Source organism: Phoenix dactylifera, chromosome 17, assembly GCF_051530095.1.
Source record: "Phoenix dactylifera cultivar Ajwa chromosome 17, Ajwa_hap1_PhDact_Kaust_v1.1, whole genome shotgun sequence".
In the NCBI taxonomy this organism is placed as follows: Eukaryota; Viridiplantae; Streptophyta; class Magnoliopsida; order Arecales; family Arecaceae; genus Phoenix; species Phoenix dactylifera.
The window spans coordinates 19,313,747-19,338,582 of NC_143206.1; the positions used below are offsets into that span (position 1 = coordinate 19,313,747).

The window sequence follows — 24,836 nt, forward strand, 5'->3', positions numbered from 1 at the left end:
CACATGAGAGTTGGATTTCAAGACTCCTTTATCTTTTTTTATTTCAAGACTCTTTGATGGGTATCGACTGCACTGGTCGTAGTTAGTAGCATTGCTTATTAAAGAGGAATCGCTCTGATTTCACACGATATTTTCATTCGGGAACATGGAACGCCGAGTAGCGCTGACCATGGAATTTGGTGGTGACAGATGGAGCAAGTAGGAGAGTCGGAAGAAGAAAAAAAATCAAAAAGGTATCCGGTATAAAAGCACGGAGACCGGATTGCTCTATTAAATTTTTGTTCCCAGTGCCACCAATTATTCATGCGTATCCTGATGGTCATGTTCCAGGATATAAAAAGTGATACGGTCCAATTTCGGCTAGAAGTATATTATCTTATTTTTTTCTATTTTTTTTATGATTGACAACCTCTACATGGATGATAAAGACTCCTCAACGAGCCTACTCTTCCTGCAACGTTCAACTTCCTTGCAAACATTGAAACGCAATATGATGGAGCAATATATATATATATGTAGGTATGTATGTATGTAGTTTATAGTTTCCTGTTGGAGTTATAGTTGATTAATGCAACTTGTCATGAAACGAAATGATTGACAATTGGGAGTATTTCATTTTTTATTCACAATGTAGTTTTTATTCAGTCTTAAATAATGAATGGGCAAGAACTAGTGTTTTGTATAGCTTATAGGCCTCGGAATAGGCTACAGTCTCTGACGCTTAGATCTAGTTTTGTCTAAAATGTAATCTCAACTCTTACGTGAATGAAAGATTCAGTCAAAAGAAGCAAACTTTTTTTTTTAAACAGATAGATGCATTCTTTTATGCTTTTCTTTAATCTTGCGTCGATACTGTGGAACTTGAAAAAATTTGATTTTGGAATTAAATATTCCTACCTCTGTAGCGTGTCGAAATAATCCGCTGTTCTTATCTCGGAGGTTTCCTATAAAAATAGGTTAATTTGTATTTTTCAAAATAAAATTAAAGATAGGACAGAAGCATGCATCTCTTTAACTACGTGATCAAGTTATGGCCATATAAACCTCCGGTTAAACTTGGCTCCACTAATAATTTTGAAAGGACCGGCCTGACGTCGCGCACACAATTGTCATGCTTGTGATTGTTTCTGTTAAAAATATGGCCTTTGGACCGTGAAACCACTCGAGTCACCCCCGGAGCCGCGTAGCGGCCAAGGAACATAACAAGAGAAAAAAACGCAACCTTCCAATGGAGCAGGTAATGAACCACCGCTGCAAGGAAGACCGCGGAGAGGACGCTCCATGGTTTCCCGTCCATAGGAACATTATTAAGAGTTGAGCAAGCGAAAGCTCCACCACTTTTAACTCTTTCCACTTCCTCAAATTTTCTACTGGGTGATCCATCTCCAGGACCGTTCCAGTTTGTCTCATTGCAGAAGCTTTTGATACCATTGGCCAACAGACTCGACCCACAGGCCTGTTAACATCATGCATGCTTATGATTTGAATGACACAGACAGACAGAAGAACAATTATTTACCTCTAACCAATTTGCCGGGCCAATCAGGCCTCGAGAATACATTCGAAGAAAGCTGGAATTGCACCTAAATATTAGGATGTTAAGCAATAAATCCAAGATTAGAGGATTTCTGAACTCATTGGAAGTGGCTCGAGTACAGGCTCAAAGGGTGAGAGTAAAACAAGAGACCAAAACGAGCATGGCAAATGAACCAAGAAACGCACAGCAATGATAAGGATGCAGCTGTTTTTGAGTTCAACAGACATAAAATAATTTTCTGATATCCCAATTAGTTGTTCTAATCTCCCTGATCATCCACTCCAAAGGTGAGAAAATGGATGAGATCCCCTCCTCTTCGATGACCCACCACGCAAACCAGAATAATTGATTGGGGACACTCCAGTTTTTAGAAAACCATACCAACATCCAACACAACAAAAACACTTCAAATAATTAAAGCCTAAAAACACAAACAATGCCTGCTTTGCTGTATTGGACCACAATAGCAGGGAGAATTCCCAGCTCAATTTTGTCAAATATATAAATATCTATGACAAATGAATAGAGAAAATGAACTAAGCTTACCCGCCAAGGCGTTTGTCTGATGCAGATGCTGATCTGTACAGTTTCTCAAATACAAGGAAAAACAAATGTGGAAATTGATATGTTAAGCAGCCATTGCCAAAACACCCTGGCTATGTGGGCACAACTTCCCCACTGAGTGATGATGACCTGTCATCTTCCTCCATGACCTTTGAAGGTTCTCTACCCTCATCGTCCACTTCCTCTTGGAACCCTTGTTTAAACCTATCATAATTTGTTGGTTCACCTAGTTTGAAGGGGCGCTCACCAAGGACCCTGACCAAGTCGTCTTGGCGCAGGACCTCCTTTTCCAAGAGCAGCTCAGCAATCTGGATGACATGATCCGTGTGTTCCTTTATCAGTTCCACCGTTCTCTGATAGGCCTTGCTAACCCATTCCCTCACCTCAGCATCAATAATCGCTGCGGTCTTGCTGCTGTAAGGCATGATCATTGCGGAAGTATCATCCCTCTGCGGAAATGAAAGGAGCCCAACCTTGTCACTGAAACCATATACTGCGACTTGAGCATAAGTCATCTTGGTCACTTTCTCCAAATCATCTTGAGCTCCGGTAGAAATCTTCCCCAACAAAACCTAGGAACCCATAAAAAATGACTTTTAAGTTATTGTCATGGACTCATGGTTAAACCATCCATCAGTCATCGCGCAAAACATTAATTTAAATGCATTGAATGATGGTGATCCAATACACTTTTGTGCTTTCATTTATGCCTTGGGATTTTCATATATCTTCACTTTGCAAGGAGTTAAAGTTTGTAATCAGTCAGATTATACTCCAGGACTGAAGTACAGGAGGCCACTAATAGAATTGGCATGACATTAATACAGAAATCCACCATTTCGGTTTTACGATCATCAACCAGCAACACACAGTATGGCAAAACCTTTTGAAAGGTGTGAACAGTCTTGGTTATAATTGGAACTTCAACCCAAATGGCATGTCCATAAACAGTCACATGTTCTGTTAACCAAGCTAAAAGTCAACGGCTTACTGCTTTATAAAAGGTTCTAAAAAACACATGGATCAGCAGAAGCAGATACACCTAGGACATCATGCTTTCAAGAAACAGCGGATTCCAAAACACAAGACCAGAGCATTCAATTCAAACATTTTAACCTTGTTAAGATGGACATTTGATTGACAGGGAAAGAAAAAACAGAAAGATACTCATAATTTATTTGAAATTACATGCATAAACAATGATATTCATTTCCCACCTAATACTTAATCCAGTAAAGATTCTTAGCAAAAACTCCAACTGTTAAAACAATCTAATTAAAGAGAAAAATATCACAAAAAAAAATCCCTGCATGACATACCATAATATACACTGATGCCGTTTTACTGAGATGTATTGGTTTAGGCAGTATATGCAAATTATGAAAGGAACTATCAAATACTACTTTCAATTATTATAGTTTAATGGTATCAAGTGCAATATCACACTATCAGGGAAAAGAGAGATATATAATCTACTTTGAAAATTTTCATAATAACATATCTAAGTTTTATTTTCCTATCCTTTTTCCCTTTTTTTTTTTAAACTTCTTGCATGGAACCTGATTATTTAATAGATGAAAGCAAAGGGAGACAATTTTTTACCTCTTCAGATGCACGCCCACCTAGTGTCCTGCATGTCATGTCAAAAAGCTGCTCCTTGGTCAGTAGGAGGTTTTCATTTGGCACGTACTGGGCAAAGCCCAATGCCGCAGTTCCACGTGGAACTATGGTAACTTTAAGTAAAGGCTCTGCATGCTCCAAAAACCATCCAGCAACAGCATGACCTGATTCATGGTAAGCAACAGTTCGACGTTCCAGCTTGCTGATCACCTACCAACAAGATAACGGCATCAGCTTTGCCAGTTACAGCGACAAAGTCAAGATAAAAAATCTTTGTAGCACTAGCAGGAGAATTTGAAGCATAATAAGCTTCAGTCTGGAATTTTGGTTTCAAAAATGTTGATATTAATATAATTGAAAAACTTAGTACAGAGTTTTAATTGGCTATCAGTGGTACAGGCTAATACATTTTTCCTGATATTTCTACTGCTAAATTTTCAGGAAATCCACGAATGCTTTTGAGCCACTTATATACATGTAATATGCCTTGCAGAGTGTAAATGTACTCAGCAGCTCTGTCGATGCATAAGGATGCCAAAAGATAGCAAGACAAGGTTTAACATTGTTGACTAAACCCTGATATTATTCATGTCTCATGGAGCACAAAATGTCTGGCAACGTTGGACTTTTACTCCAAACAACCTGTTCCATGTTGTAAATAATTTTAAACAGCAGGATTGCCTGATAACTGAAGATGTATCTTTCTTCAATTTAGACCACAAATTGCCAAGACTGCAAATGGAACGTGTTTAATCTATTTTCTTTTAATTGGTCAACAAAAGTTGGAGAATAAGTATTTGCAATACATCAGTTACAAGAAAATGCACAAGGGACATAAACAAACCTGAAATAAAAGTGAAAGCACATCACTCAAATAGTTTACAAACTCTACAACCACCAGTAAGACCAAGAAAGCCCATATGCTTGTCAGCTCAGCTAAGCATATAAAAGAAAGCTTGCCAGTTTGTTGGATAACCTAAGCATATGGAAGAAAGATGTAACTTCTCCTGACCTATGTCCCTCCTTCCATGACGGCCTTCCCCTGTGAGCCCAACGAAAAACATTGCCCAGATCCACTTCCACTAGGGCAGTGTTTGGTTAAGCGAGTGGCAGAACCAAAGTGGGGTTCTGATGAAAGTTGTCAAATCCATGTGTCCAGGTCCATAAAAATGAAGACCAAACTGCTAATTTTAAGCCTTAGACTTTCAGAGAAGGTTTCGGAAAGTGGGCACCCTTCACTTTCAAGCATTTACTTCCAACCAAATACAACCCAGGAGAGGTGCATGAATCTATGGCCTACTTGTCTCAAGAATACAACAAGGTCTTTTGCCTCCATTAGAGGTATCACTCTATATAGCATAAAAAACACTGGACCACCAAAGTAGGAAGGGCCCAGCTTTTTCAAAAATTAATTCCATCAAAACTGACATCAGGAACAGCACATGCAGACAGTTACAGGTGTTAAAACAGGAACTCTGTGGGCTCCAATCAAACACCAATTAATCGCTTCCCAAGCTGAACAGGTCCTCTTTGTTCATGAACCCTAAAAACTAAAAAAAGATGTCAATTTTACGTGTCTACATGAGAAGTTTAATGAAGGAGAACTTTTCCTCACAATGTTTCCCACTCCCCACTTTCAAATAATCCACACTGAATTTGCAAATCCAACCAAAACAAAGACCTTAATTTTTTATCATCCTACAAAACGTCAACAGTATCACTTGAAGAATACCTAGTGCACATCCAGCAAGACTAGGAAGCATGACCAGCAATGCATATAATAGCGGAGGAGACAATTTGCTGAAACATCCATTGCTAAGCAAATAAGACAACAATTGAGCATCTCAAAGAGCTTAAACTCATATTGGTAGTTTGCTGGCCAACCATTTAAACAGAGGAGGATAGAATGGGAGAAGAGGGAGCTGGAAAAGCAAATAGATCCAGCAAGGTGCAAGGGATGATAAAGGCTGAAAGAATTTATCTTGAAAACAAAAGTTCTTTGAAGAAAACACGAGAAAAATCTAAAAATAGATGGGAGTTTTTCTAATCTCAATTGTCATGCATGGATTATGTTTACATGTTTAAGAATGTCTAATGGCATAAGCTTAGCTGATTAACTTAAATAGCAGCCAAAAAAAAAAAAAATAGAATGAGCACAATGTCACTCACAGGAAATTACCAAATATAAATCATTGAAAATGATAAAGTTCTCGCAACAGAAGAGAAGTGTGTATATTAAAGCATCCTAATAACTTAAAGTCTTAAACAATAGCTTAAATGACAATACTCGAGGAAGGTTCATGGTAATAACAGCAACACAAATGAAGAGGGACTGCAAAATAATTAAGATGACAATATTCAAAAAGAGGTTAAGAAAAATAGTACGAATAATAACTCAACAACTATCAATATAAAATAGGAAATGAAATAAACATTGAAGTAAAGTTACCTTGTTTTTCTTCTCCAAACCACCAATTATACGATCAATAGCAGCTTCAAAATGCTGCATTGTAACTTGTGTTTCCTCACTTCTCACAGCTATAAGAGCAGCCTCATTGCAAATATTGGCAATGTCAGCTCCGGCAAATCCAGGCGTAAGGGCAGCCAGCCTTTGAGAGTAATATGATGGATCTTTATCCATCTTGATCTTCTTAAGATATATACGGAATATCTGATCACGTCCTTTTATGTCAGGTTTGTCAATTGTAATTTGACGATCAAACCGACCTGGCCTTAACAGGGCCTTATCCAAGATATCAGGCCGATTGGTGCCAGCAAGTACAACAACCCCAGAAGTTGTCCCAAATCCATCCATCTCCACGAGTAATTGATTTAGTGTGCTTTCACGCTCATCATTGGAACCCGAGAAGCCTCCACGGCCTCTTGCTCGACCAATTGCATCAATCTCATCAATAAAAATTATGCTAGGTGCACACTGTCGGGCTTCTGCAAACAAGTTCCTCACTCTGGAAGGTCCAACACCAACAAACATTTCCATAAAATCTGAACCAGAAATAGACAAGAAAGGTACACCAGATTCCCCAGCTGTTGCCTTTGCAAGATGTGTTTTCCCTGTACCAGGAGGGCCTACAAGAAGGGCACCTCTGGGAATTTTTGCTCCTAGGTCCTCATATTTCTTGGGATTTTTTAAGAAGTGCACAAATTCCATAATTTCTTGTTTGGCCTCATCACAGCCAGCTACATCTTTAAAGAATACCTGGGGCAGGCATTCAGGTAGAAAATTATCACTACCAATTCGACTAAAACGATATAGTGAAAGTCAGTCTAGAAAGCAACGAAAAGATGGAACTGATTAGTGATGAATATGCTCTCCAATGCTACTATTGGTAGTATCATAATTCAATATCCTTATCCTGTAATCAACCCAGAATAGTTAAAGGCGAACATTATAGATGGGAAGAAAGGGCTAGTGCACAAGTGAGATGCTGACCTTATCTTTCGAATTCTTATCCATCTTTGTCACTTGAGCTTTTCCAATGTTAAATATCCCACCATTTCCCCTTCCTGCACCACCACGTATGTTAAATCCACCTTGTACTCTTCGCCCCATTACGTAGAGAAGCCCCACAAGAAACAATGTTGGGGCAAACCTAAGCAATTCCTGGTACCAAATTACTTCAGATGTATATCTGACAGGGACATAATCATGAGGATCTATCCCCAAGGCTTCCTGAGCTTCCTCCAATTTTTCTTCAAATGATTCCACGCTTCCAATGTTGAAGTAATACTTATACTGGCTGCTAGTATGCCTGGGAGGCATATTTGTTGGGGATCCTTGGATCTCACTGTCCTCGGTTTGCTTGCTTATCTTTGGAGAATTTCTGACATACACTTTTGCAACTGATTTATTCGACACAACAATGTGATCCACTAAACCAGGTTCCAACAGCTTATTCTTAAACTGCTGGAAGCTAATCTGTAAGAAATAACATTAAAATCATTTGACATCAAAAAAATGAAAAAGCAAGAAATTACATTAATATCTAGGCACAAACTACTATTACTGAAAAACTACAAATTCAGTCTTCTCAGGACAACAGCACAGCTTTAGTTTTCTGTATAGAACAAGTTACTGGTAGCATGTGACTGAATAAAAATATCAAGGAATCCTATAATTTAGAAGTGACAACAAATAGATGAAATGTAAAATCACTTAATTGGTCATAAATGCAGGACTCACCTCTTTTTGGTCAGAAGAGCCAAACGAAAAGGATGAAAGCAACAGTCCAATAAACAGTAAAGGAGTGAGGTAACTCTGCAACTGCTTCATAAAATTCTCTGGAAAATATCCCTGATCTTCCGTATTGGAATTCTCTAAAGGAAACAAAAAATAAATAAATAAATTTGCAAAAAGATACCAAGTACCATGGTATTGAAAAAGATACCATGGACCTCAACATCTATTTACCCTAAATCCATCTCAAACACAGAACAAAGACTTTACTTTCATGCAACACAAATGAGGGCTATAAGGGACCAAGTACCCATCCATAATGAGTATAAAGGCACTCTGCCTTAGCTCAAATTTAATTTAAGGGTCCAAGTTCGAGATTGGATGGGACTAATTTTGATCAGTTTCACTTTGAATTTGACTAGAGCAATCCCTCTAACAATCTAAGCCACAAAAGTAAGATACTCTGAAACCATGATACACTTTCTTTTCCAGGTTTTAAATACAGATGTTAAGTCTTCTCTAAAATGCAAGTAAACTTTGCAAAACTATTATACTCTTTTGTAACATCAAGTAATAACCATAGAGAAACTATAAGGAATGGTCCAGGCGCCTTACGACTAGTCCTTGCCTTGTAGCTTGTCAAGATAGGGCCATTAGGTGCACCCCTTGCTCAATTTCGACACATAAATTTGGTTCATGAAAACTAGAATAGCTAAAATTATTGTTCTCAAGCAAGTTTATATCAATTTTGATCTCATTGATCCTAACCAAGTTTTGCATAGATTGAAGAAATTTTCGATGGTGAAGATCTTCATATATTTTGGAAATGATCATGATCATCAAAATTTCATATCTTGTCAATTATCTGGGATTGGATAACTACGCATAGGATCTCTAATATTTGGATACTCAAAATGATTGGAGATCTCTTCTACCATATCATTATTTAGTAGATCATCAATCTTGTTGTTTACTTGGTTTGAGATCCGGTTTGAATCTTGGCAAGATGCTTTTATGATCCTATGTCCAACAACCTCATTAACTATATATAAATGAGCTTGAAACATGTCATTGATTTGATGGAGAACTTAAAGAAGCTTAAATAACAAACCATTGCTCAACAATTGTAAATCGATAGGTACCATCGTGATCGAAAGTTTTGCCACTACAATAATAATTTGTCAAGAGTCTACAAGATGCCAGCAGATGGACCCAAGAAAAAAGGTGAAAAGACATGGGAAAAAAAAAGAAGAAAAATAGAACCTTGGAATTCGTCAGGAAAAATACCACTTACGAATTCATTATGCAAATAAGGTCACCATAAGACATTCAAAAGCTCATTTATAAAGACACCAAGGACCTAAATCTAATAGAGATAGCATTATAAGTTTCCAAAGCACAAAAGGAATATGTTTGTATGAAGCAACCAACATATCTTGGATGCTGACAAAACATCCAAAAACAAACAAGATAACAGAAGAAACTAATTCGAACACTTCTGACTCTAACTGATGTAAACACTGTTTATAAAACAACCCACCACTCAGAAGATAATTGCATATTCTTTACAATTCCACTAGCAGTATTGTCAAATACCACATTCCATAATTCCATTTGAACTGTTTTGTTACAGATTGTTATTAAAACTCCTTTTTTCTTCTTCTATTGGAATAAATACTAAAGAAGATGGAATAATACCACATACCTTTCGATTCCGATTTGTTGTTCTCATTTCCATTCGGAGTTTCCTTCTTAGACTTCGGGTAGTAGTTCTCATAATCTAGCAATTAACGAAACAGAAAATTCCAAGTTAACAGAGCTTCCAAAGAAAGAGAGAGAGAGAGAACAGGGGAAAAAACAGAGATTGGAAGATCCAAACTTTAAACGCCTACTTACTCTTCTTGTTCGGTGATTCAGTAGAAAAGAACCGCCTAAAGCTAGGATTCGCCAGCAAGAATCTCCAATCCTGCTGGTAATTATTGGCTCCAAAAGCCTTATTCGCTCCAATGGAAGTCAAATAACTCCTCAGAAACCCTAACCCTCCACTGTCACCACGGAAAACCGGTGATTGCAGAAGGGCTTCTTTCGAAAACACAGACCTCGCCCCGTAACCACCCAAGAAAGCGCCCTTCAGAAGGAAACCGATACATAAGAACAGCAGAAAACGGAAGATGATCGAAGAAAACATCGAGGGGTATGAGAAACGAACTTACGGTTTCGAATCGGGAACGCGAGGATCGCGCGAGAGAGCGTCCGAGCCTGGTAAGGATCATTTTTTTCCGCGAGCTAGCGCATGAAATGGCGAGGAGAGGGCGGGGAAGAACACTAGAACGAGGGTTTCGAATCCGATTAACGGGGAGTAAGGGGACAATTGAGGTGGTGCCGTGGTGGGGAACGCAAGGAAGAAGGGCTTATATGGTTTCACGGTCGTCAGCCAGGGAGGATGTCCCAGTTCGGTCTCCGCGCGCCTACGATAAGTTCAGCGGACCCAAGTGCAACATTACCGACGGTGATCGTAACCAGGTTCCGGACGACACGCTGGTTTCGCTTAGCCGGAACGGGGCCCACTTTTGATTTTGGAGGGCTCTCGTCACCGTCAACCTTAACGGTCCGGGTCTCCCTCGGTTTGCAACTTAAAAGGCCCGGATATTTGTATCGTAAAGTGGGACCCACCAAAATATCATCAAATCATATGTGTCGATGCACTAAGTTATTGTAAGAGTAAAGTGTCCGACGAGCGTTGCAGGCAATATGAAACGGAGCGTTGGTGGTCAGATCCCAAGTGAAGGGGGAGGACCTTCTAGAAACTTAAGCAAGTCTTCTCCGCTCCCCCAAGGCTATCGCTTGGGGACCAAGACTCGATGTGCTTGGCGGGTTAACGGATTGCATGCAAGGAGGTGACAGGATCCCAGATTAGCTGATGCAATGGAACTCTTTAAAGACTTCTTTTTTTTTCGAAAATTGCTTTTCAAAAATATATATTTTTCGTAAACCAAGAATAGTAAATTGATTGGAACATCGAATGGTAAAGATCTTGTACCATTCTATTTAAAATGTTAAAAATATTTTTAGAAAAAAAGTTATCACACATTTCACTCGTGGAAATTCAACTTTTTTATATCTTATATAAATTTTTTTCTTCTAAAATACGAGAATATTATCCTTAAAAAAAAAATTATTTTTTTATCTCTCTATTTTAAAAATTTCAATCAAGCGTCAAATATATTTTTTTTTATTTTTTTGACTAATTTTTTTTTTTTAAATTTTCCCTACCAAACAAACACATGGAGTCGAGCAGCTACTACCACCTTGAAAATAATAATAACAATAATAAACAATAATAATAAAAAAGAGAGTGCAGCAATGGAGGACTTCTTGGTCCTTCCTCGCGCTCTTCCCGCGCTCTCCTTTCTCCACCCCAGTTCCACCTTCCTCCTCTTTCCCCTTAAAAATTCCACCAATCTCTCCCTCCCAGAACCAACCACAAACATCTGAGCCCATCCGAGCCTCCTCCCGGTCGTAACCTGACCTCCCAAAACCCTTCTCCTTCCTCCCCCTCCCCTCTATGGATCTCTCCCGTCTCACCCCTCTCGCCGTCTGGAAATGGTCCGCCGCCCTCTCCTCGCCCGCGCCCTCTCCCTGGCCACTGCCAAGAAGACCGATGCCCTCCTCCTCAACCCATTCTTCTGGACCTACTTCAGCATGACCTACGTCTTCTTGCCCTGGCTCGTCGCCGTCCTCCTCCCCGCTCCCACGTCCCCAAGCGGGATGTCAGCCTCCCCCGCGCCCAGATTGGGTTCGCAAGTCTTCGGATTCATCGATCACCGGCTTGCTGCGCGTGAAGGGCGCCCGTGTTGCACCTGATCTTGGGCGGGTGGGCCAGTGTGGGAATATGGCTTTTGGCTACTACGGCGCTCTCCATGCGCTACCACTCAATAATTCTTGTCATGGCGAGATTGTCGTATGAAGGGCGAAAGGCAGAGTTGGAGGAGTCTCTGATCGTGTAGACCTTTGGGGAGAGGAACACGGAGTATATGAAAAAGGTCAGGTATATGCTAATTCCTCTTTTCTATTGATCGATCAGTGTGTGGGTTTAGCATCTTTGCTCTTTTTCTTGTTAGCAGGAATCTTTCTCTCAGAAAGATGAGCTTGAGAAAATGACATGTAGGTTTTTTTTTTTTTTTTTTTTTTATGTAAAAGAACGCGTACCATATTGTTTTTACCATCAATTTGCGCCACATTTTATATCTTTTGGTGAATTATAGAATAGCTACAAGTTGTAATGTTTTCACGATCATGCTACCTTCTATGGGTTCCAATTTTTTGAAATTTCCTATGTTTTTGAATGTGTTGAACGTAACAAAAATGAAAAATGCAATGAACGAAGAAGTATAATCTACTTGCCTTATCCGTTTGTGGTTTGTTGCTAGCTTTATGAATTATCTTCGCTGGTGGTTCCTAGCAAGGCCTATCTTGCTATTTTGTTGTCAACAGTCGACACATGCATCTTTGAATCCTCGTGCAAACTCCATCTAATAACATTTCATAGCGATGTTAGTGCAAAGGGTAAGAGGCCTTCTTCAATATTATCAATATAGCTACTATCATTTTGGTATGACATTGAAAATAAATTGTAGCGGGGAAAAAGGTTAATCTCAAGAGGCATGAGTGATGTTGAAGTAGTCCATTTGGGATATCAAGGAAAAATGTCCCTGGATCTTGTCATATGCCTAAGTGCACCTTTTCTTCAATTTGATACAAGGATGAGAAAGAAGCAGAGAATCTGTTATTCTAGTTTACGTGGAGGGAAGATGTTTTTTTGTTGAACCTTCAGGCATGGAGACAGTCAAGCAAACTTAAGGAGAGAGGAAGTTATGGAAATAAGTTCCAGATGTCCGCTAACATTCAAATATTGAGATTATAGATTCTAGAGTTTGAAGACCAAGATGGTATGTATATTGTAATACAAGCTCATCAGAAACAACTTAACCTTTGTCGGCCAATTGCCTCTATAAAGATTTTGTGCTCAAGGAAACACACCTATCTTGCCTTTAAGAAAGAGACCAGAAAATACAGCACATGTGTCAGTTTACATATATCAAAAAATAATATTGGATCAGATGGGACAAAAGTCATCCATCCTTCTATTCATTCCTCTGCTCTAAAATGTTGACTTTCTTCTTCTCCACTTCGAGAAAACAAAAGAAGGGAAAAAAAGAACCTTGAAGTTTGAGTTAAGCAATAACTTTTGCAAGAGCCCACCAAGCACACCCCTTTCTTGCTCGCTACATCTTGATTTCAGAGCAAGGAGTTCCTACTTAAGAGAGCAAAAGCTCCTTTGGTGTGTGGAGTCTTAAGTATAGAGGTATCTCTAGGGGCTCTAAGTCAGACATGTAAGAACAGGATGACACAACATGGTTAGATGATACATGGTGCTATAATTGTTGCGTCATTGTTCCATACAAGAGGTTGATATATGCGATAATCAGTTAGAGTGGTAATCATAGCTTGTATTAGGTTAATTCTTGATGATACCACTAATAAATATTGATATTGTTATGATGGTAATGGAATGTAGGGATAAAAACAGATTAAATACAGATTCGATATCAACGTACTATTATTCGTATCCATTTTTATTTGGCGCTTTTGGATATGGATGCAGAATATTAATTGGACACTGAAATTCATGTCCATGTTTGTTTTAAATGTATATGGATACATGTCAGAGTTGATAGTACTGATACACATGTATATTTAAATCAAGTGATGAAATCTTATGAACAATCAAATCAAAGATATCACTCTATGGAAAGTAAATTAAAATAAAGATGTGAGTATTGTCTCTCTTCCATTTGAAGTCCATGAGCGAAATATAAACTAAATAGGATTACCAACATAATCGGATATTCCGATATGGATTAGATATATGTATTTCTATGTTCGTTTCCGCTTTTCTTTGATAGATTGGATACAGATATGGATATTAGTCCACGAGCGAAATATAAACTAAATAGGATTACCAACATAATCGGATATTCCGATATGTTTAGATATATGTATTTCTATGTTCGTATCCACTTTTCTTTGGTAGATTGGATACAGAAATGGATATTAGTTAGCTGTTGGAGTTTGTATCCCTTTCCGGATAGATTCGGATATAGAAATAGATATGGAATGGATATTATCTGGTCCATTTTCACCCCCAATGGAGTGTTGATGGAAGGTTTATTTGGCAAAGTAGAAACCAGTAATTTATTTATAGTCAGAACAATCCCATTGGAAAGTCTGGATTATCAACAATTTAGAATTATATTGTATAGTCTATCAGGTGTGGTCAGAACAACCTAAGATACATTCTCTATCTCTTAATCTCTGTGTGTGTGTCTAGAAGTGTTAATGAGGAATCCACTCTCATGAAATGTTAATAGATGTGACAAGCAACTATAGTGGCATTCAGAAGTTTTATTGGGCTGATGATACCAGTAGCATAGATAAAGACTTACTGGTGTCATACTTCTCTATAAGCTCTTTTTTCCTGATTTATGTTTGAATCCTTGCATCTCTGTTGTACAAGTTTCGTATTTAGTGTATAAAAATCATAAACTCATGTCATCTGAGAAGGTTAGCATAAGTCTGAATTCACCAAAAGGCTTTTAATATCTATGTTACATAAGCCAATATGGATTAAATATGGCATGCTGGTGCAAGGTCTGTGTGCAAGTGGGATCGGAGCCTCGTCCCAGCATCAATGCATGTAATGGTTGGTAGTCCTGTTCTATATTAGATATGGACTAGTAGGCGTCAAAAGCTTTCCTTTTCTAATGAATATCTTCATATGTGGTACTTCTGATGCACCTTGTATTTTTGGCTAGTATCCTTCTATTCAGCGCACTGAAACCCACTCGTGACAATACATCTTTGCAATATGACCATCTTAACATGGTGTATTAACTGTAGCACCACCAGACCAAAATGATAGGATAACTTACGTGATAAAACATTATTGGAATAGGGAGATATAAGAGCTGCCTTCCTAAATTGACTAATGGAAAGCATTGCTTAACAACCAACCACCAACATAAATTCTTATAGGACCTGCTGGTTACTGAACTGCCTTTTCTTTCATCCTGTCCATCCATGGGAAAAGATACTTTGGAAACTTAGAACTGAATGCACCATTCGTATACTCAATCTGCCACTCTCTTCATAAATGAAAAAATTTCGATAAAGGGCTACTCAAGGTTATTGAATGGTGATTTTTACAAAGGTATGCAGTTTGCTGTAGCTCTGTGAGGCTCCACTAATTGGAATATGGCTAGAAGTACTGATATTTGCTGACAAATCTTATAAGAGTTCAGATTAGCCAATGATTTATGCACCACTTGCATACGTACAGACTAAGTTAAGCTGTTTTTTGCAAGTTTGCAACAGAAAAATGCATGTGTATCAACATTTATTCATCTCATCTTAATTAGGGATAATGGCAGGCATGTTTTGCAATTCAGTTGTGCATTTTCTAAGTGTGTGTCTAGATTGCTGTATCATTAATTATTTTTAACTGGTGAGATACATCAGGCTTGTTGGCATTGGGCTAAAAGTGAACTTGATTAGGTATCTATTTGCTTACCAAGCCAACAAATAATTTGTTTGTTTTACCGTGCTTGAGTGACTATGCAATCTCCTTGCCTTTGTCATCATCGTAAGAGTGGCTTTATCCATAACTTTAACTTCTACCTCGTAGTGATAAAAAGTCTTAGATTCATAAAGTTGGGTCTCAAGCTGACCAACCTGGTTCTCAGTATAAACTTCGACTCGAACCTTGCATTAACATTATTAGGTTAGGGTGTGTTCAGGTCCATGTTTGCATCGATCGATAAAAGTTGGGCTGGTGTTTCATTTTCCCCTTTGACCTGGATCTACTTTGCAAAGTTCCGCGATGCATTATATTTAGGTATCATTGTTCTGGAACATTTTGGCTAGAACCGACCTCATCACTTTATGGTAAAGCTTCAGGTTTTGATTCTGTAACTGGCTGGATGAGTCGGATCCTGGTTCATGTCATAAGTGGGAGTGATCTAATTTTGGCTAATGTCAAAGTGTTATATTCACGTACTTTCTGTAATCTGAAATTTTCTCCCTTTTCAGCCTTCATGCATTTTACAATAACATGCCAGTTGAGAGGATCATAAATTCCCTACGTTGAGTTTGATCTTTATGGAAAATCTTTATCACAGATAGTAGAAATTTTGATCCATCATCTAAACCTTCTGAACTATTGAAATTCCGAACTTGGCCTTGCTCACCAAGGAGGGGAAAAAAGGAAAAGAAATTAGTGATGGAAAGTCCTTTTGGTATAATATAAAAAGTTATGAAGAATTAAAAAGGGAAAGATAAGCAGAGATCCCTGCAGCAACAAAATACACAATACTTATAATGTACATAAACTTATGGTTACATATTGTTCGTTGAGTTCGCAGTATTTCCTCATTATGCTCTCATATGCAATCGCTGAAGCATTACATGGTGTAAAAGAGGGGACTGGAATGACTACGTTTTACCATGCAGTTCCAAGTCAAAGTGTATATCTTCTAGCTACCTAATTACCACTTGCATGATGTTATCTTTGTCCTTTTGACTACCAGTTTCCATTCAGATAATGCTAGAGAGTACTCCCACATCAAGGTAAGAAGAAATGGGCGCCCAAGAAAGGGAGGAATAGGAAGGAGAAGAGGCTGGGGATGAGGAGCGAGGATCATATGAAGAGGAGGTCGAATGGGATGGTTTTCTCACCAACAATGGCACTACATCTTCCAACAGCCCTTGCGGGCTCTGCATGAGATCATCAAGAAACCCCTGCTGCAAAGTGTCCTCTCCGACCGGACACTGCACAGCTTCTTCCAGAAGCCCTCCTTGTGGGCTTTGACCTCTGCCGCCCCCAGGCTGCAGTTGCTGCTGCTCCATTATCAATGAGCTCCATGCTGCGCTCTCTGTAAACCGGCAATCAGCTACTTGGTTCTGCATGCTCATGGATTGGACCTTGGGTTTCTTAGACACATGAAGGTCAGCAGCTGAATAATCCTGCATCTGGGATAAGAAGAAATGCGAGTAGGTGTAGTGAAGGTGGAGGCCTTCATAGGTGACAATGAGTGTCTCTGGATCGTCCATCGACCTCTCCACCTGCTTCTTGGCATTGCATCTTGGGTTGGTGCACCTGTAGTAGCTCCTGGCCGCAAACAAACAATGTGAGATCATGACAGTGGTAAAAAATTCTGGGGTTATTGACAGCATTTTTTGTGATGCTTGGATGCAAAAGGTTTCAATCAGGGGGCCCTAAGCAAGTTCTGGTGAATTTTTATTTCGTCCAGGTTTATATTTGTCACATTTGGAAGCAGGTCCACTGGAACGCAGCCCTTAATTTGGCGCGTAATTTTTTTTTTTTTTTCTGAAGCGGATACATCATACATGACAGGTATGAATACACCCAAAAAAGGCACGTAAGTTGGCATGGAAGGATCCAAAATAGAGCAGAGCATGTATTCAGAATGGACTGGCGTCCAATTCCTGGGGGTAGGTGGGTGTGGCCTATTTATGAGTTTTACCCCGAAAGGGGAGGATCTCAGAAGGAGATAAAGCATCCAAGCACGGCAAGTGATGGCTCTGCACCTTTTCTCATTTATGGAAATTGAGTGCACATTTCTTTTTGGTGTTTTCGGATTGCTGAAAAAATTTTGCACATTTAGGTGGTAGGGCCATGTCTGTCATTATCTCTAGGAGCTGGCTGTTCATGTCAAACTCTGGTGGAGGGTTTGTCTGTGACTTGAATGGTGGATGTAGGTGCTCAAATTCAGAGACTGATGTGCACATACGTACTTGCAAATTGGAAATGAAAATTACTTGGAAGGGTAATAATGATGTGAAAATTACCAGTAGGGGGAATAATATTCTTTGTTTCTGAAAAAAAACTATTTAACGTTATTGTTTCTACATTTTTTTTCTACTTTTTTTTTCCTCTTTTTCCCTATTTACCCAATGATGGAAGTGGAAAAATTCCTACATTGAAAGAAACTCAATGGATTGACATCGTTGGATTGGAAAATTGATCGGAGGAGAATTGCATGGCAACAAGGGGAAAAAAAGAAGCACCAGCAAGACAGTATGGAAGAATGAAGTAAAACAGAGTGCTCCTTGAAGACAACCCTAGTCCTCGAGTTCTAGGGAAATAACTAATGTAATATCAGCATTTTTATCAGACGCAAGAACGAACCTTGGATTAGGACTGTTCTTGATGGATTTCTGCCCATACTTCCTCCACCTGTAGCCGTCATCAGCAAGCCCATTCCCGGAGGTCTTTATCTTCAGGGTATACTTGTTCTCCATCTTACCTAATCCTTTCTCTGGTAACGAAATACTGCAAGAAGAGTAGCAAATAGATAGCTAAACAAACGCAAAAAAAATTCAAAGCCTTTAACGTGCCAAGAGAAGAACAGAGTAATTCGAACGAAGAAGAAAGGCTTCATGAACGTACATGGGTCGGGAACCGCCATGTCCATCTGACTCACCACTCTGAAAGGTTACAGATTGTGCGCTCTCGGTATCGCCAATTTTCGCGCCGGAGTGGACTGTTGAGATAAGCTTGTTGATAATGGATTCGCGGCTTGTATCCGGTTCAGGTTCTTTGACCCTGGGCAAGACGAAGAGAGGGATATTGTCATCAAAGAGCTCTCTCACAAGCTCCTCGCCCAAACTATCAAGCCAGTTGGCCTCTGATTCGTCTCCTAGTTCCATTGGATTTCAAGTGTAGCAAGACTGGTTTGAAGGGTTAGATAGGTTTATAGGAGTGAGGGAGAGATCGGAGCAGAGGAAGGGAGAAACAGGGAGGCTTTAACCGTGCATTGCTTTCATGCAAATGCTGAGCCTTATAAAGGACGAAGCACGCAGAATTTACCATCTTCCAACACCCTTGATTCCGTACTTCAATCTTTTCCACCTACGTGTTTTTTATTGGTTGCGGATTTAATGTGGTTAAGATTACGGACCATACGTTAACCAAAACCACCTGACCCACGATTCCCGTTTTCAACTAATGCGAAGGTCAACCACTAAAGTATGATGAATGGACCATCTAACTAATGCATGCGCTCTCTCATGTTAGTTTTCTCATCAAAATATTTCGGTGGAATCCAAATCAGAGCCGTTGACATAATGGAAAACAGTCGGTTGGATCAAGAGAGTGGTCTGGGAATGCATGGTTAAGTGCGTGTAGCTGGGTCGCTATATCGCTTTCCTGCGTGCACGAATTGCATTCCTGTGAACATCACCCTAAAATACAGTCGTGGGGGCATGGCATGCATCCATTTTCCTATCTATTCAACTACCACACTACACCAAGAGACCCCCAAATAATTTAGTTCTCCTACCTAACCTCCCTCCCTTCTAACTACATGCATCAATTCCCCCTAAATACTCCCAAATAGAAACCATATAAGACTTTGCATCCCAAGCATCAACATATGAAGGCATGAGGACAAGAGTTTCCATCAACAGCTCCATAAATGACCACCATGTGCTCATCTCTTCAATGACTCTCCATAGAGCTAACAAACTGATCCATGTCGCTCATGAACAGCTTATTGATTCTAAACCTGTTCGAGTTAAAATTAATTATAAATAATTCCCACTCAGTTCCATACAGTCATAAATACACATGTACAAATACTTTCGAACCTTTTGACTTGTCCCAAGCTCAATCAAACCTGGCAGGCTGACAAATTAACCATGCCCCTCTCGGTCATCTCTCCATCTCTTGAGTAAGAGGAGCTTAGCCAGTAGATGTTCTGAGTATAATAATCACGCAAATATCTGTGCGAGCTCTGAGATCCACCGCATCGAACCGGTGAAGGCAATTGCATGAGAGCGAGGGAAGGATGGAGCGTCTCATTACCATTTTTTTTTTATTTCTCTTTGTTTTTTAACATAGGGTTGACTCTGGAGAACAAGATTAGGCATGCTGTTGGAATAGTTTGAAGCAAAGAAACAAAAGAAATTAAAGCCATGAGTGGAAGGAGACAAGACGTTGACCGGCAGGAGGGGGCGGGGATCAGCGAGCCAGCTGGTTGTGCCGGGCGAGAGGACGAGGGGGGGGACTGGGGGGCGTTTAGCCAGGAGTCGGCGCGCACGTTGAGGTACACGTCAACAGTAGCGTGATTATGGAGACGATAGGGGGAAGAGTCAACGACCGATGGGGCCCAGCCTGGCGTTTACGTTAGTTGGAGGGAGGCTGCTTGGAATTTTGTCCGCTCTTGTCACGTGCAGCCTGCGAAGCAGTTGGGTCGGATTTGCGTCTGCTCCGACATCGATCCCGCGTAGTACGGGTGGGAGGGGATCCTACAGCCGAGATCTAGAGAGAGGATGTAAGGGGTGGTAAAAAGAAGTTGACTCGCGTAAGTTGACCCCGGCCTATGAGGGGGCCCCAGGAGGGCGGCAGCAACTCGTCCTGGCGTCACATGCACGATTGATCCATGCAGGGACCACGTACGTGCACGGCTCGTGGCCGTTGCTCGTCGCCAAGTGTCCCTCCCACTCGGGCCTCACCAATCAAATGTATTAATCTTGCGCCATGTTATAAACAAATAAGTGAAAATTTTGCCACCCTGCGTTGTCTTAACATCATCTAATGATCCTGAAATAGTAGGTGTTGCTGGAAATTGGACCCGGGGGCGATCGTCCGTCGAGGAGGGGGAGCTGTCGGCGGGCGCGAGGGAGTGGTGATCCGTCGGCGGGCGGCGTCCTCCGTCAGGGTGCCTGCAGAAAAGCCGGTGGCCGGGTCTTCCGATGCCGGCCCTCCGATGCTTAAGTCAGAGGGGGCAAAACAGTGTTCAGAGGAAAATGAGAGCAGCAATGTTTTTTTTTCTCCGTCCCCCCTCGCCCTTGAGAAGCATGGTTCCCTTTTATAGGGGGCGGCGGTTTACCTGCGATGTGACTGGGCAAGGCCGTCGTACAGCTCGGCACGTTGCTTGATCTGGTGCACGAACAAGTAAATAATTGCACTGATGTCGGAGGTGAGGCCGGGGTCAGACTTATCATGGCTGACAGGACTCTGCCGAGCTGACTTGCCGTGGAGAACTGGGGATCCGTAGATGATAGGAGCCATGCGCATTAATTGTTGAGTAAGCGGGAGGTGCGCATTAATTGTTGTGTAGGCCGGAGATTCACATTAATTGTTGAGTGAATTGGGGGTTTGCAGGGATCATGCGTAATAAATGCTGGGGCAGTGGCAGGATATGGCCTTTGGCCGGACCTCGGAGAGGTACGGCCGTAGTAGGTGGTCGACAAAGACAGGCCTTTGAGGTCGGAAGTCCTCTAGGTCGGATGATCCGAGGTCGGATGTTCTGGGGTCGGGCGCCGACCTCAGTCGTCCGAGGTCGTCGGTTGCGTAGCCTTCCGGTGGCGGGGTTACTGTATTACTGGGGGAAAACCGTAATTCCCCAACACTACCCCCCGACTTCCGAGTTCGAGCTGCAGGCTCGGACGTGGGAAGTAGAAGTTGTTATCGTGGTTATCGAGGCCGAAGGGGATCACGCCCGCACCCTTACGCGGCTTAAAGCTTCTGTAACGAAGTCCGCACCCTTTGAACCTTTGAGGTCGCTTCATATGGTGGATTTATGAGGAGGTCTGCGCCCTTAGGCATTTCGAGGTAGTTGTGGCGAGGATTGCGCCCTTTGGCCCGTCGAGATCGCTTTATACAGCGAACTTATGACGGGGTCTGCGTCCTTACGCATCTCGAAACAGCCATGATGATGATTACGCCCTTTAGATCTCCGAGATCACTTTGTATGGCGGGCTCATAATGTGGCTCCCTGGGCCCGATGAGGTGGCGCCTCGATCTCATAGCCGAAGCCGCCTCCTTAAATAGGTACGCCGTTTCGCGCTCCGAAATGAGCACGTGGCATGATCTGAGGTCGGATGTTTCCGATCTCGTATTAGCGGAATAATAATCCGGGAAGGCTGGGGTTATCTCGGCGCTCCACATGTTCCTGAGGCTTATTAAATGAAGGGAGCGGGGGTGACGTCCGCTCGTCTTTCAAGGTGATCCGGTTTAGCGGGCCCATGATGAGGCCGTGAGATCCGATGGGACGGCGCCCCGGTTGCGTACCCGAGATATCAATCTGGAATGAATGCGGTGCTTCGGGTTCCGGGGTCGACACCTGGCGCTATCTGGACGGGGGATGGAAACTAAGCTCGCCAATCCGGGCCGTTGGGGGGGTCTATATAAACCCCACGAGTCTGCCCTAACAATCCTATTTGGTTGCCTTTTGCTTTTGCCGTCTCTACCTCCATTCTCCCTCCCAACGAAACTTTGCCGACGGTCCCCGGAGCGATTTCCGGCGACTCTTTCCGTAGGTTCTTGCCCCGTGTTATTTAGGGTTCCCCTTCTTCTCCTACCTACTCCCTTCATCTTTTAGTTTACTTCAATTTTCTGTAAAAATGGGTCTCGGTCCGGAGGAAGTAGGGTCAAGTTTATCGGGGGAGGAGCTGGAGTTAATCCGCTCCCGGTTCTTCTTCCAGCCCGGGTTTCATCTCGAAATTGCAGGGCCGGAAGACAGGGTGACGCGGCCGCCCCCAGGTCGGATCGCGATTTTCCGCGAGACGCTCTGGGCCGGCCTGCGGTTCCCTGTTCACGAGTTCGTGAACAACTTGCTGGTGGAGTATCAACTCGTCCCAGCACAGCTTGCTCCAAACTCGTGGAGAACCATCATCGGGTTCTTGTCCTTGTGCCTCGCGCACGGGATTCCGATCTCGGTGAGCATTTTCCGCCGGTGTTTCTTATTAAAGAAAAACCCGGCGGATGCAGAGTGGCTATACTTCGCCTTTCGGGGCGGTATGTCACTCTTCCAGGGCGCCCCTTCCTCTATTCATGAGTGGAAGGGGAAATTTTTCTTTCTTGCATCTGAGGTGCCGTGGGGGTTCAACCCGAGGTGGGGGCACCCTCGGTTGAAGACTCTCAATAGGCTCTCCGAGCCCTCGGGGAGGGAGCTGAGGGTCTTGGATTCCCTACGGGCCCTCGGGAAGGGATTCAACCTAACCGAGCTCCTACGGGAGGAGGCCTTGGTGAGCGTGGGCTTGAGCTCGGCGCGCCTCGAGGGTAAGAATAGTTGCCTCGTCTTGTTTTTATCTATTTCTTCTTTTCGCTAACACTGGTCTGACACTTAAGGAAAATTTTTTGGTTTCAGACATCCCCCACATGCCGACCAGCAACACATCCCTCTTCTCTAGGCTGAAGAGGCGGGAGGCCGAGGACGGGGGGGCTGTTCCTCAGCCTCGAAAGAAGTCCAAGTCGGCCGGCGCGTCTACCTCAGGAGGCCTAGAGGTGGGGGCCTCCGCAGCCGACCAGGGGCGGACAGCGGTCGTCGATACCTCGGCGGCGCCTCTTCGTCCTACCCCCGTCTCCCAACGGGGGCCAGCTGTGATTCTGCCGCAGCGGTCGGGGTCCGAGCTGAGAAGAGGCCCCGAGGTCCCCAGCTCGGGGGAGCCGAGCTCTTCGAGGGGGCCGAGGGAGGAATCGGCCGAGCCGGGGTCCCCGCTCCTTGAGGATAGCTCGGCCTTCCATGATGCCGACGTGGCACGCGCCATCTTTCGGCGTGTAATGCTTCCAGCAGACCGGGCCGAGTTCCAGAGGCAGTCGCTGGAAGAAATCGTCGACGGTACCTACCGCAATACCGCTCGGGTAAGCGGTTCTTCTGGTTTCCCTTAGGCTATTGGCGCATATACTATGTTTTTCAACTCGTAATCGCTTTCTCTCTTGCAGCACGTTCACGAGATCGACACCCTGGTGTATATTGCCCAAGAGTGTCAAGAAGAGACTCGGCGATTCAGCCGGCAGTTGGAGCCGGCCAAGAAGAGAATCGCCGAGCTGGAGGCGGCGCTGGTCGAGGCCGAAGCGCGAAGGGAAGCCACCGAGGCCGGGCGACTCGCCATGGTCGAGGCGCTCGAAGAGGAGAGGGCCGCCCATTCGTTGGCGAAGTCGGCCCTGCGTGCCTCGGAGGCACGCCTGGGGGAGGCCCAGTCTGAGGTCGCGGGTCTGAAGTACGAGGCCGGGGTCTTCCGCCTCAAGATCGAGCAGCTCGAGGCCCGGGAGAAGAGGGCGCTCGAGCGGGCCGAGAACGCCGTGGAACTCTTCAAGGAGTCAGAAGAGTTCCGCGATATGTTAGAGGAGGAAACTGTGGACGGGTTCCTCCGGGGCTTCGACAACTTTCGGAGGCAGATGTTCCGGTATTGCCCCCAGCTTGACCTTTCTACAATCCGTCCGAGGATGAAGTTCGGGTATGGCTCCGACGACGACGACGATATCCCCGCTGCCCTTGTGTCCGAGGAAGACCTTGCTGAGGTCGAGGCCGAGGCAGCCGAACCGGCGATGGCGGAGGCTCTACCTCGCGAAACCAGCGAGGTTGTTCCCGCGGCGCCAGCCGAGGCCCCCGCCGCAGACCCTGAGCCTGCGCCTACTGAAGACCCGCAGGTCATTCCCGTAGACGACGAGGGTGATGCCAATGGAGCCGCCGCCCCTTAGGACTTTAGTTTTTTCTCTCTTTATTGTAAACGAGGTCGGCCTTCAACTTTGTAGAAGGTCGGCCTCTAGTTTTGTACTTAGCCTTTTGGCATTTTATTAATGAAAGCTTTTTCTTTCACTTCTGCATTTATTCTTCTTCCCTTTGTCTTTTTCGCTTCCAAACGAGGTCGGTACTTCCGCCGACTCTCGACTTTGTATCCGAGCCTTCGGATAGTATTAATAAAGACATGTTCTTTGGCTATGTCTTACCTTTCTTCCAGCGTGTATAAGTGTCCGAACTCTGATTACGCTAACTAGGGGGGGCTCCGAGCTTAGACTTTAGGAAATTTCGCCAAGTCTTGTAGCTCGGATTC

General features: G+C 42.8%; 2 protein-coding genes across 2 annotated transcripts; both read right to left on the reverse strand.

The window, feature by feature from the left end:
• Positions 1 to 1,951: 1,951 nt before the first annotated feature.
• Positions 1,952 to 10,366, reverse strand: LOC103714302 (ATP-dependent zinc metalloprotease FTSH 8, mitochondrial-like). The gene is made up of 8 exons (XM_008801509.6): positions 10,130 to 10,366; positions 9,813 to 10,044; positions 9,622 to 9,696; positions 7,923 to 8,056; positions 7,173 to 7,658; positions 6,171 to 6,938; positions 3,704 to 3,931; positions 1,952 to 2,673 (listed from the first exon to the last, which is right to left on the reverse strand). Exons 1-8 carry the CDS (start codon positions 10,187 to 10,189, stop codon positions 2,194 to 2,196), a joined length of 2,463 nt encoding a protein of 820 aa, XP_008799731.4. The 5' UTR covers positions 10,190 to 10,366; the 3' UTR covers positions 1,952 to 2,193.
• Positions 10,367 to 16,568: 6,202 nt separating this feature from the next.
• On the reverse strand, positions 16,569 to 18,799 carry LOC103715885 (putative WRKY transcription factor 49). The gene is made up of 3 exons (XM_088713655.2): positions 18,445 to 18,799; positions 18,184 to 18,327; positions 16,569 to 17,142 (listed from the first exon to the last, which is right to left on the reverse strand). The coding sequence occupies exons 1-3, from the start codon at positions 18,702 to 18,704 to the stop codon at positions 16,569 to 16,571; spliced, it is 978 nt and encodes a 325-aa protein (XP_088569781.2). The 5' UTR covers positions 18,705 to 18,799.
• Between the last annotated feature and the right edge of the window lie 6,037 nt (positions 18,800 to 24,836).